At 36.0% G+C, this 13,166-nt stretch overlaps 1 protein-coding gene across 1 annotated transcript; it reads right to left on the bottom strand.

Moving 5' to 3' along the window:
• Positions 1 to 1,529: 1,529 nt before the first annotated feature.
• LOC309974364 (solute carrier family 7 member 12-like) lies at positions 1,530 to 12,844 on the bottom strand (the record flags this gene model as incomplete). Its single annotated transcript, XM_082858991.1, has 4 exons — positions 1,530 to 1,817; positions 4,584 to 4,945; positions 7,605 to 7,736; positions 12,178 to 12,844. 4 exons carry the CDS (start codon positions 12,842 to 12,844, stop codon positions 1,530 to 1,532), a joined length of 1,449 nt encoding a protein of 482 aa, XP_082715117.1.
• Positions 12,845 to 13,166: the final 322 nt, after the last annotated feature.

The raw sequence follows: 13,166 nt of genomic DNA, 5'->3' as shown, positions 1-13,166 counted from the left end.
TCTCCCTCTATCTCTCTTTTATAAATACATCTGTGATTACATTTAGGGCCTACATAGATAATCCAGTAAAATGCTCCTCATCTCAAGATCCTTAATCACATCTGTAAAAACTCTTTTTCCATATAAAGTAAGATTCAGAGGTTCCAGGGATTAGGGCCTGGAGATCTATATCTATCTATATCAATATCTATATCTATCATCTATATCTATAAAATGAGTTAAATATTAAAAAAAATAACCTTATACATATATATATTTTAAAAAATATTTAACTCACTATTTAATGAGGGAACCAGTGAGATATTATAACCAGTTTAAAAGAGAATTCAAACAATGTGCACACATAGGCAGTCAAGAATGTCGAAATAAATTTACAAGTAGAAGTAAAAGTGGTCAGTATTCATGGTAATCACTGCATCCACTAGACAAAATTCACTTATATTTCTATTGTCAAAAATCATTTGCATTATTATGAGTATTCTACAACTTAGAGTTGTAACATGGCTTAAAGACATTAAAAAGCGCAAGTAACTAAGAAAGGTATACTAGACAGGACATCCAATAAGTTCCCCACCTCGATTTCAAAGTCTTTAAACAAGTTTTCATGACATTCTCTCCCTTCTTTTTTTTTTAAATAATGGCTTGTTTATTTTTATTTTTACAGGAACAAAATAAAATCATTATTATTATTACTGGATTTTAGAAACTTTAGTGTCTTTATGTTTTTTTATTCCCTTTTTAATGCCAGTTAATGTATTGATTTTAGGGTTCCACAAAATTTGGGAAACACTTTGATAAACTTCTCTTACTAGATATGAACTTAATTGACCTAGACGTATTTTTGAGGGCCATGATTTAGCGTATCACACTTTATAAAGGCTAAACACAGAGACTTGAAAGTAAAATATGTTATTTTAATTGGTATCACTGTGAAGAGTTTAGACCAGTGAGTAGAAAGTAATGCATAGTATTTATTAATATCAATTACAGATTTACAATATTTTATTTATTTTTGCTGATGCAACTATATTCATTCATTCAACAAATATTAAGTATCTGCTATACACTAGGCACCTATGAATTTATCTTCCTGGCAATGACTTTTTGTTTTTTTATTTACTTGTTTGTTTATTTTATTGATATATAATTGACATACATTATATTAGTTTCTTGTTTACAACATTATAATAATTTTTACACATGGAAGTAGGCAGTAATTAAGTGACTAAGGCATATTATGCCTTTTAAACTTTGTGTTTGTGTGTGTGTGTATGTGTGTGTGTGCATGCATTTAAAATATTTGACCACGAAGAAAGTGGTGAGAAACATGTTGGGTGCTATGGAACTAAAGCTTCAGTTACCAGGAGAATAATTTGAATTGTAAAGAGCTTGAATATGTAGCTAGGGGGGTGGATTTGATATGTGTAGCTGGAGGTTGGGCAGGAGGTAGAGGCTTTGTGTTTGTGTGTATATATTTTAAAGCAAAGGTTACCTTTAAGAATGTATTCATTCATTAAACATTTTATATTTTAAAGTTTCTTATTTACAAAGATTTCTTTAAGGTCATTTTTTCCTGTTGAAGTACCTTCATCATGGTCTTCAGGTGGTGAAACATTAAACAGTAATTGTAAATAACAAGTGATTTTGACAAAACAGACAGAATGTTGATTAAGGTGAACATGAATCCAGTAACACAGGAGTCCACTGAACATAAAGATAAGCCCATAGACATGCTCTATTTTAGGAGCCTGAATCAATGGCGTCAAAATCAGAAACAAAGATATAGCTATGCATCCAAATATAAATGGCAAAGGCACCTGAAAGTAAAAAAAAGATTAAGATTAGTGATGACGTTGTCCTCAGGTTTCTATAAACAACATAAGAACATTCTCTTTCTTATGGAACAGATGTTTCCAAACTATTACATTACAGAAAGTAAATCAATGGCAGACTGAATGATTGTAAAAAAGTGGAACTGTATTTTATTCATTCTATAATTTTCATGAATGCCTACTCAATTCATCAGATATTGTCATTTATTTACTAAAATTAGTGCTTCATTTTCAGGCATAGAAAAAATACATTTAAACATCATCAAAAATTAACTATGTCATTCTAGTATTAATCATTGAAGCATTCTTAGTTTTGGGAATTTGAAAATCCAGTAACGTCATAACTGAAATATTTGTTTATAATGCTTCTTTAAGGGAGCATGTGCCAGTCTTTCTTAGGGCAGCACCATCAAGTAATAGAAACAACAGAAATACTGGAATCAGAAAAGTCTGGTTAGAAATGCAATCTCTGTTATTTTAATTGCTCATTCTTTCAAGAAATATTCACTGAATTGCTTAGTGGCATGTGCTATGCTAAGGATACAGAGGTATTTAGGACAGATAAAGAAGGTTCTTCTCCAGGGAGCTTGTGACACTGACTAGCAGTATAACTTTGGTCTACCTAATTAATCTGATCTTCAGACCTATTTGCAGAGAACAACCAGAAGGTGGTTCCCCAAGTGCCTGTTCCACAGGGACCCCAAACACGGCTCAGTGAGACCCTCAGGGCCCTGCACCCCTACCACAACTGAAGGAAGGACACGGTGGGTTGGCGGGTACTAATGGATAATTATGTTCAGAGGTTTTTAATCAAATATTCCTGAAATATGTGTGTGTTGTGTGTTATTACAGTTAAATATAAAGTCTGAGTGTCAAAAAAAAAAGGGTCCTCTTAGACTCATTTGCAAAATGAGTTTTTTATCTAATGCTTGTCTCCTAAAATCTTTGTCAGAACTGCATACAGTGTACTTCAGTAAAATGTGCTCAACAAATGGCATTTCTTAATTAACTTTATAACAGTGATTTGTATACATTTCTTACTCTTCTATGAGGCTAAGAAGATTCTTGATGGAAAGATTCATCTTTATTTCTCTGAACTGCCTAGCAGAGTGCCTGAAACATAGCAGATAGTCACTGCACATTTGTTGAATAAATGGATGACTGAAATTCAAGATATTATTGTTTTCTTTTTTCAACTTGGGACATGGCCAAGAGGGATCCATTTTTTGGGGGTGGAAGAAAGTCAAAACTGTCTAAGCTAGTGTTTCTTAAAATATGGTCAATCGACCTCTCTGCATAAGAATCCCCAAGATAATTGATAAATATACCGATTCCTAAGACCCATCTAAGACCTACTAAATTAGAACCTCCAGGGGTGAGACTGGGAATTCAGATTTTTAACAAGCACACTCAAGTGGTTTTATGGTTGCTGGCATGAAATATGGGACTATCATTTTATTTTCCATACAATCTCTACTACCAGGAAGTATCTTAATTATATGGGCCACCGGATTATATTTATAACATGATTAAAGAATAAAACAAAGACTGTTTGGAAACTTTTAGGATTTACATTATAGCAAGATATGGTTTATTTTATACCAAGACAAAATAAATGAAAATTAAAAAAAGAAATGAGGGAAATAAAGAAACATGGATAAACAATAAATTTGGCTCACAAAATGCATGCCACAAAGCCCCACATAGATTCTGAAAGCAGGCCACCAAAAGGCATAAGCAAATCAGTTGTTTAGAAGAGGCCCAAGTATTCCTGATGCTAATATCAGAGAAAATTTCCTCAGTGGATCCTTTATAGAATAAAAAATTCATCACTATCTTTTCAGTAAACATAACAAAAATTTGGTCGCTGAAATCAGAATGTGTGGTTTAAATCCTAGCCCTGATCCTTTTATCTAGGGTAATTTACTTAATCTCTGAGATCTAGGATTCTCCTGAGTTAAAAGGGGGTAAAGCTAAGAAAATCTATACCAGCTGTTTGACCTGAAACTGCTCACCCCTCCTTCTAATTCACTTTCTACACTATTGTCAGAATGGTCTTTTCAAATGAGAGTCTGATTTTATTTCTTTTGCATATGGTTGCTTAGGCAGTTCACACTCATACAAGCATACCCATCTGAGGGGGCAAAAGGGGGCTGATATCTAGCTCACCAGGCTCTGTGCCTGGGCACGGGGCTGGGGCTGCCTAGAGGGAGGGGTGCTTTATTATATTTTGCACAAAAACACGCTAGGAACCTACAGTAGCCCTGATGACATTACCTAGAGGATAGTGATTCTATCTTGCTAGTTAAGTTCAGGTTCAAAATTTTTGTCATCACCTAAACTGAGGCTTAGATTAACATCTTATTGTATAAAATAAAGACCCTATCAAGGCCATACACAAGAAGAGTATGCCACATCACCCTCATTTGTTCATGGACTGAGGAGATGCTTTTGAGCTGGGCAAAAAGTCCTCCCCTCAGAAGTGTTATTACCTAGCTCCTGAAAGATGACAAAAAGGATAACATCTGTCTTCCTTGAGGAGAATCAGTTTTGACATTTTACTCTAGAAAAATCAGACCAAAAGCAGCCCATACAGTCGATTACACATCAGTAAGCTGGGAAATGGAGGTCTGGTTCAGATGTTTCATAAATTTGACTCATGACTGGTTAGAAGCATCCCATATAGAATAAGAAATTATATTCCTAGACAGAGAATAGAAATTTAATATTAATATTTTAATTTTGATTTACCTTGTAAGGTCTAGGTAGATTGGGTTCCTGATACCTTAGTTTAAGTAAACCTATCATATGTAACCCTCTTAAAAACCATATTGCTAATCCTGAATATTTTATTAAATTGATCAAATCTGAGGTTATAATAACAACTGAAGTTAAGATGATTATCTGGCTGACAGCCATGGTTGGACACGAGTGGTTATTGAGCATCGAGAAGGTCAAAGGCAGTTGTCCTTCTTGGCTTGCTGTGTAGATCATCCTTGATGCCGAAAGCACTGTACAACACATGCTGCTAAATATTGAAGTTGAAATTCCCAAAGAAATGACCCATTGCATGGAAGGGATTATTTTGTCCGTCCAGGTGACAGCAACAGCATCTATGAAAATTTTAGAAAAATTTCAAAAAAGTCAGTCCCTTTGCTTGATTGAAACTATGCCAATAATTCTTCACTTTCTCTGCAACCATACCCTTTGTAATATGATTTTGCAGCTCCTTCCAAGAAAGGGAGTCTCTTTACTTATTCTTGAATACGGTCTGGCCTTGTGGTCTGTGTTGGTCAGTAGAATGCATTGGAAGGGGTGATTTGCCACTACATTTCAAACTTTCTAAGACTAGCTTGTGCATGGGATTTAGGAGGCACTTTTCAGGACTCAAAGTGTATTAAACTTAGAATAAATCTTATAAGTGGGACATTAAGCATGAGAAAGGCATCTAAATCAGGCGGGGGCTGGTGAGATGGCATTGTGAGGGAGGCAGAGAGATAGTATTTATTCTGGAAACACAGTAAATTGTTTAGAAAGTCTGACGTGTGGTGAGGGTGTGTGTGTGTGCAAGGGAAGGCAGGAGATGAGGATAGAAAGTTAGGCTTGAGTCAGATCTTAGAGAACCTGCCATGGTCAGGTTAGGAGCTGATAGTTGGTCTGAAGGAATGTGATGATGGAGTGATGGTGTGGTGGTTGCAGCAGCTGTGAGAGTGAGACTGGGAGGAGATGCAAGAAAACAAGATGGTGGAATATTTAAGCAGGGAGATGACAGGATTAGATTTGTGTTTTATAGAGTGATCTCTAGAGACTGAGCGGAGGCTGGATTGGAAGGAGGACGTTAGAGGTGAGCGTATACATTAGGAGGTTATTGCTGTAAATGAAGTAAGAAAAATAAGGGCCTGGGCACTGAGTGGGGGAAAGAAGAGGAGGCAACACCCAAAGAGAGATGTTAGTGACGTGGGTCTTTACAGAACTTGCTGCCTGGTTTGGATGTACGGTGAAAGGCAAATTATAGTTCTCCCCCTCATTTTCATAGTTAAAAAAATCTCCTTTAGTGTGTTACTGTATTCCTGTGAGACCAAACTGTGGGAAGCAACGTGTTTCTTTTTACTTTTAGAAATTTATATTCCTCTTTTTCTTTTAGAATCAACATAACATTTTTATACTAGTCTCAGAGAAGATGCATAAATGCACCTTTTGACTTTTGGGACCATGTAAAATATCGTTTTTTTAAAAAATGAACTTCAAAGCTTCTTAGTTTTGTAAAGGCTTTGAATGCAGATGATAGAGCAGAACTCCAGTTCAGTGATGTGGCTCACTAGACTGATCCTCTTTGTGACCTCTGGCCTTGAAAACACATCCATTACAGGGGAATTCTAGTTACTGGAGTGACACAGTCAGCCCCTCCAAAACCACGCACCCTATACGTGTTCATAGACCCCTGTGCCTATTTGTATATACAATAGTTTTGGAGCCTATGTTTCTGTTGATGTATTATTTGACCTCTATCCAGAATATTTGAAGAGCTAGTTGTTCTCAATAAATGAATTTTCTAGATAACCAAACTTCTCTTCTTTCAGGAGTAATTATTTTTTAAAAATTAAAATTTTGTAGAATTTTTCTAATATATTTCAAATTCTACTCTGCCTTTTTAAAGTAAAGTGAACATAATTTAACATTTTTTAAAAAAGACCCAGTGGTGTCATAAAAATTCATCACTTGATTCTGTGGAAATATAATTATTTGGTATTAACATTTTTTTTTCTGATCGTTAAGTACAACATGCTAATTGTGGAAAATATGAACGGTATAAAAAAGGAAATAAAAGGTATCTTGCAATATTATCATTCAGATGGTGCCATTTACTATTAACTTTTTGTTGTATCTCCATTTAGTCATGTATATGTTATATGATTATATGTATTAATAAAATTCATCTAATATATATTAATAAATATTCATACTATTGCTTGCTTTGCTAATAGGCCCTATTAGTGGTGGTTATGCTTTGATTTGGTTTGCTTGTGTTGAGGCATTTTAGTATGGTGGTTGAGAACACAGGTCTTTGAGTCAAACAACCTGGATTTGAGTCTGTCTTTTTCAATTACTAGCTGTGTAACTTTGAGCACCATGCTTGATGGAATTGAGAAGAATATATTTTTGAAGGTCAGATCTCGCAAATTGATGTCCACATTTACAATCCATTACTAGCAATAACCTGAACGAGAAGTAATCTTTTATCATTAGAAGAGCATGACTGAGACCTATTTTTGAATCTTATCAATGCTGTTCATTATTTAACTTTCCTCGCTACAGTTTCCTCATCTGAAAAATGAAGATAATGAAGGTGGTACTGCTTGTTCCAAACAACTATTTTGAGGGCAGGTACCTGGGTGCACCTTAAAGGGTGGAACATCTTCTAACAAAGTGTTTCTTCTTTGCCTTCTTGCCTTGCTTGCTCCTGTTTCTCCTCTTCTCTTTCCTCTTTCTCCTCCATGTCTCTCTTCCTCCTCTTCCTCCTCTTCCTCATTCTCATTTCAATTCTTGCTTCTTCACATTCTTCTACCCTTCGACCTTAGTCTTTAGCATGTGCTCATTTTTTTTAATAGATTGTTTAGATGATTATTTTTCCTTTCTTGTGAAAACCAAAGCAGGACCACATCACATTTACACTCTTATGGGTGTATCGAAAAAATAGCAGTATATAGGAGTCCCTGTTTATTCAGAGGAGGTAGTAGTGACTATTTCCTCTTTGTCTAGACACATTCATACCTGCAGAGATGATTTCCCTGGGAGTCAAAACTGCCAGGTAGGATACATTAGCCAGTAAGTAAATCACAGCCACCATGGGAAGGACAGTAATCAGAGATTTGGGAATATTTTCACCAGGATTTTTTATCTCTCCTAAAAAACACAAATAAACTCATCAGAAAAGTTCATATTATTATGAGACTTTTGAAGACTTCTTTGTAATGAAAAGGATGAGAAAGTATTATTCATGTGTCTGTTGTTTCCTCATCTGCTTGACTGATTCTATTCCTTTGCAAGTTTTGCCTGAAAGCTTGGATTTCTCACCATCTTATACTAAAAATTCAATTTTTCCAACTACTTCATGATTATGGATTTACAGTGATGGAAAAGACTATTTAATACAAGCTACTATGTATAAAATGATAAGCTACAAGGGTATATTGTACAGCGCATAGTATATAGCCAATATTTTATGATAACTATAAATAGACTATGACCTTTAAAACCTGTGAATCACTGTGTTGTACACATGAAACCTATATAATGTTGTAAATCAACTATACCTCAATAAAAAAAGAGAAAGAAATGAAACAGGGATGAAAGCAGAGTGGGGGGCGGGAGGAAATTTGCATTAAATAAGTTAGCTGAGAAATGACATTTGAGGGAAGACCTAAAGGAAGTGAGGGAGGGAACTATGTGAAGAACTCAGTGGGCAGTCTTCTATGCAAAGGGATCAGTTGGTGCAAAAAGAAAACAGATGCACCCCTCCCCCATGCCATGGCAGCCTTTTGTGAGCACATCTATGTCTTGCTTTGTCACAGAGGCTTCCAAAGTGTAGTATTGAATACCCATGATAGCATCAAGGACATACTGTGCTTTGTCTACATTTCAAATACAGAGGAAACTGCAGGGACTCAGAGAGGTTAAGAGACTTGCCCAAGGTCACACAGCAAATACGTGGTGAGGGCAGGATTTTAACCAAGTTTGGTCTGACACCAGACAGTAACCACTGCACCCTCCAGCCTTCATGTAGCTAGATCTCTTGGACCTTGAAGTGATGGATTTCTTGGACAGAAGGTACAGAGTTCTTTTTGACACTTACTCCCACCCTCTTGGATAGACGTCCTCAGTTGGGAAAATCTTTGAGCTCCAATACATAATAAAGTTTTTAAACCAAAAGCAGGGATGAGCTCAAGGCACCTAACAATGTTTGGGTCAGTTTCTGTCAATTGTAGGGTCCTTTTAGTCAGTTTCTGTCAATTGTAAGGACCTTACCTCAGGGGAGGAGACACCGCATCAACAGTGGATTCCTAAAATTGACATATTATCTCAAAATTCCTAAACATCATACTGTTTTTCTTAAAAACGAAGTTCAGGGGAGTGGTTAAGAGCATAGGCCTGGACCTAAATGGTCTGGAGTTCTAACCTGGCTGTGACCCTTAATGGACTTTGGGAAACATGTTTTGCAGTTAGCAACAAAGATTGCCAGCCCACAGATTTGTACAAATAAAAAATGTACAGTTGTTTAAAAAAAAGACTGTTTGGTATGTAGCACGTCTCTTCATCCTATCTGAGATATGTAATTTCTTCCTTTTTTCAGAAGTAACGGTTCTCTCATCTCTTTCCCTCAAGCAAATTGACCTCTGAGGAAGTACCTTTCTCCTTACTCTCCCAAGCAAACTTTTCCTACCTAGGCAAATTTACTGTATTAAAATGACTACTGGGTCATCATAAGTAAGAAAGGTGTGAATAGAATTCAGGGTCTTATGGGTTATGAATAAAATAATAAGAGGAAAACAATGTAGAGTCCATCAGGCAGTCAAGAGATTGTTTGAATCTACTCAAGCAGTGAAGGAAATTTGTCGTAAGCCATGTAGAAGCGAGACAGTCTGTCCATCCAAATTCCGATTGGAAAGAAATCAGGTGATATTGATATAAAATCAATGTCAGCTGAATTGTGAGGTCTTGGGGTCCGCTATTACTATAGTAACGGTGTGACAGAACCAGCCTGTGCATATGTGACTTGAAGCATCAAGTGCTCAGATCACATGTCTTATCTTGAATCTGGGAAGCGTAAGTAACTGTGTAAGCTGGGATGGTCCACCCAACAGCTTCAATCACCTGAGATAGTGACCCTGATCTCCTGTGTGGGTAAATGACTTTACAACTTGACCGGCAGGTTCTCCTCTCCTCCAGGTTCTGTGAATAATGGCTGGCAGTTCCCCATAGCTGAACCCTTCTCCTGAGAATTGCCCTTAGTCCTTGGGTGACTTGGCAGGGAGGGGAGGAAGCTGCCTTGCTTAGAAAAATCTAGAAGTTTACATTCTCCCCTCAGAAGCAGCCCACAGTCATTTATGAACTGATAAAAGGTACAAAAGCCTAATGACTCTAGTTGGGAACATTTCGTATTTTTCCTATTCTAGCAGTACTGTCTAATAAAAATATACTGTGAGCCATTTATGTAATTTTAAATTTTCTAGTAGCTACATAAAACAAAACCAATGAAATGGAATTATTAATATATATATTTATCCCCAGATATCCAAAATGTTATCATTGCAGTATGTAACATTTATAAAAAAGTATTAATGAGCTATTGGACATTGTTTTGCTCATTCAAGATTTTGATTTCTGGTTTGTATTTTACACCTATGGAGCAACTCACTTTGACTAACTACATTTTAGATGCTCACTAGCCACATGTGGCTGGTGGTAAGAATCTAGACACAAGCTATCTATTCTGTTTACAATTAGTTAGGAATATGACAGCTCAGGAACTCGGAGAACCAAACTTGAGGGAGAGAGTTCTTTCTAGCGAGGATCACCCATTTTGAGATGGAAGAAGCCAGATCTCTAAATTTGGTAAGTTAATGAAGTGCTGGTTCTGATAGCCAGCCCCATTCAATTAGCCACAAGTTCTGGCCGTGTTACCGTACTCATCGCATTCGACCTTCTGCATTAATAGTCTGCAGATCCAGAAAATTTCACTAGACATTTCAAACACAACCATATTGATCTGAAGTTACACTTCTCTGTCAGTTCTCGTTATGGGATTCTTGTCCTTAATTCAAGGTTTAACTTGTTTGATAACAAATCAAACCAAGGAGTAGGGGGAGAATGAGATGAGTGCTTCAGACAGAATTGGGTCTAAAGCTGCACTGCGCTGTGTCCCTAGGTAATCGTCACTATCAGGAACACCTGGGCTTGCTCTACTGCGATGCTTTACTTTAGCCAAGGGGTGCACCAACATCTGGGTATTTATTTTTGCAGAACCCACCACTGCCCACTGACTAGGTGACCCTTGGAGGATGCAGTTCCAAAAGCAGTGACCTGTGAAACCCTGCCTCCATATATATCCAATATTTTCACTTATGACTCATGTGCCTCTTAATGGCCAAACTAGCAGCAAGGTGACTGTTGGCATAATTAATTTGTGCTAGGTAAATTAAAGTCTTATTTGAAAAGGCTTGATCTTTAAAAATTTGTTAATTTTATTGCAAGAAATTTCAATATTACATTTGTCAATTAAAAAAGGAAAATGCTAAAGTACTTAAAAATCATATCAACTTAAATTTTTAGTAATCTACATGAGTGAGCAAAGTGTCTCATTGACTGGGGAACATAAAAAAAAATTCAATAATTCAAGAATTTAGAATTTGAAGAAATCATCACTAAAAGTTTTGATAAAGTATTAAGGACATTTCAAACATAAAATCTATAGCAACATTATATTTAGAGGAACAAACTCCAGTTTCTTATTAAAATTTTTGCAAAAATTTTGTTTGGAAGTTTTATATAACTTCAATATTTAATATATTCCTTAAATTTTAATATTCCTATAAGTTTAAAATGTAAAAGAAATATAATGAATTGTTTTCTATTTATTTCTTTTGTTTACTGTAGAGAGCTATACAACTATTACCAAATTCATTTGGTACCATGACATCAGAGGGGGCAGCATTGCCCTGCAGAAACAACAGTGTATATAAGCAGGGAAGCATGGATATTACACCAGTCCTTGAAATTGTAAAAAATGGGAAACATTTTAAATACCTCTAATGTGAAAGTGCGGTAAAGCCATTCTAAGGAATATTATGCAGCAGTTAAAAGAATGTGTTAGATGACTAAGAACTAATATGGAAATTTCTCTAAGACATATTGTGGAATCAAAATTAGGATGTGAAATTTTACCAATGTGGTAGGGGATATATAAAATCTGTGATAGTTTTAATTTTTTACAAATGGATTATGTTAATATATTTCTTATATAATTGATATTTAACTCAAAATGTCTTGAAAAATTGTTAGAATAAATTACGGTAAAATCTGAGAGTGGTCTTAATTTTCTCTTGAAAACTTTATAAAATTCCCAAGTGTGTGATAGGGGAGTGACCTGAAAAACACTAAATTCTGTGTATATTATATAGATAAGTATCTACCAAGTCTTAATGATGATTAAACTACATACATGTAGAGCACGCAGAACAGATTTAATTCAATTCCCCACAAATAAACAAATCAGATATATCTTTCTCCACAGACTTGTAGACAAAACTTTATGCCTGCGACAAAACTATTTCAGAAAAAGATTTACCTGCTATGCTGTTCAGGATTGACGTGCCAGAATATGCAAACAATCCTTGTAGGAAGGCTTCTGCAATCTGTGAGACGTTAGGAAGTTCAGCGTCGAAAGCGTTCTCAAACCTGGCCACGTTCTCTTTTTTCCCAATCCCTAACAGCACAATCCCAGTGATGGAAATGAAGCAGAGGACAGTCATCTTTGTCACAGTACTGATAGTTTGAAACAAAGCCACTCTTTGCACCCCTCGAGTATTTAGAAGTCCCAAAGACCACAGAATAGCCAAAGCTAGACACTTCTTTGGTAGCTCTGGAGCTGGGCACCCGGCATAGAAAGGCTGAATTGTATAGGTAGATAGTAACAAGGTTTCAGTAGCTAGTCTTAAGGGATGAGTAAAAAGTTTGATCCAAAGACTGAGGAAAGCAACAGAGGATCCAAGAGATCTTTTGAGGAAATAATACTGTGCTCCACTTCTAGGGAATGTTGTCCCCAGCTCTGCGTGACTGAGAGCGGAGATCAAAGTCAGCACAGCACAAGCAGCCCAAATACTCAGGGAGACAGCTACATTCAGTGAGGAATATTTTAATACCCCTTTAGGAGACACAAAGATTCCTGCCCCTATTGTGGCACTAAATATTAAAATGTTTCCACGGAAGAATCCTATTGCCCTCAGGAGTTGCATGCTTTTGCCTTTTTCCTGTTTTTTTTTTTTCTAAATCCTGAAAAATAATTTTAAAATTTCATGTGGATTGCTAACTCTTATACATTCACCCCATGATTCTTCTGCAAAGTGCTTTCTTGATTTAACCATTGTCCTTACATAAGCATTTTATTACTGCCGTTAACTTGATTTTGAAAATGATTAACTTGTAAATTGTTCTAAGATTTTGTGAACCCTTTTAAGGCCAGAGTTAAAATGTTTCTCATGTTAATTATTTAAAAATTCAAATATGCCCGGTGATGACTGCACAACATTGTGAATATGACTAACGCCACTGAATTGT

Source organism: Leucopleurus acutus (genome assembly GCF_964270905.1).
Source record: "Leucopleurus acutus genome assembly, chromosome: 17".
Taxonomy (NCBI): domain Eukaryota; kingdom Metazoa; phylum Chordata; class Mammalia; order Artiodactyla; family Delphinidae; genus Leucopleurus; species Leucopleurus acutus.
Note: the sequence above shows the minus strand (reverse complement) of the source record. Positions and strands in the feature narration are given on the sequence as shown.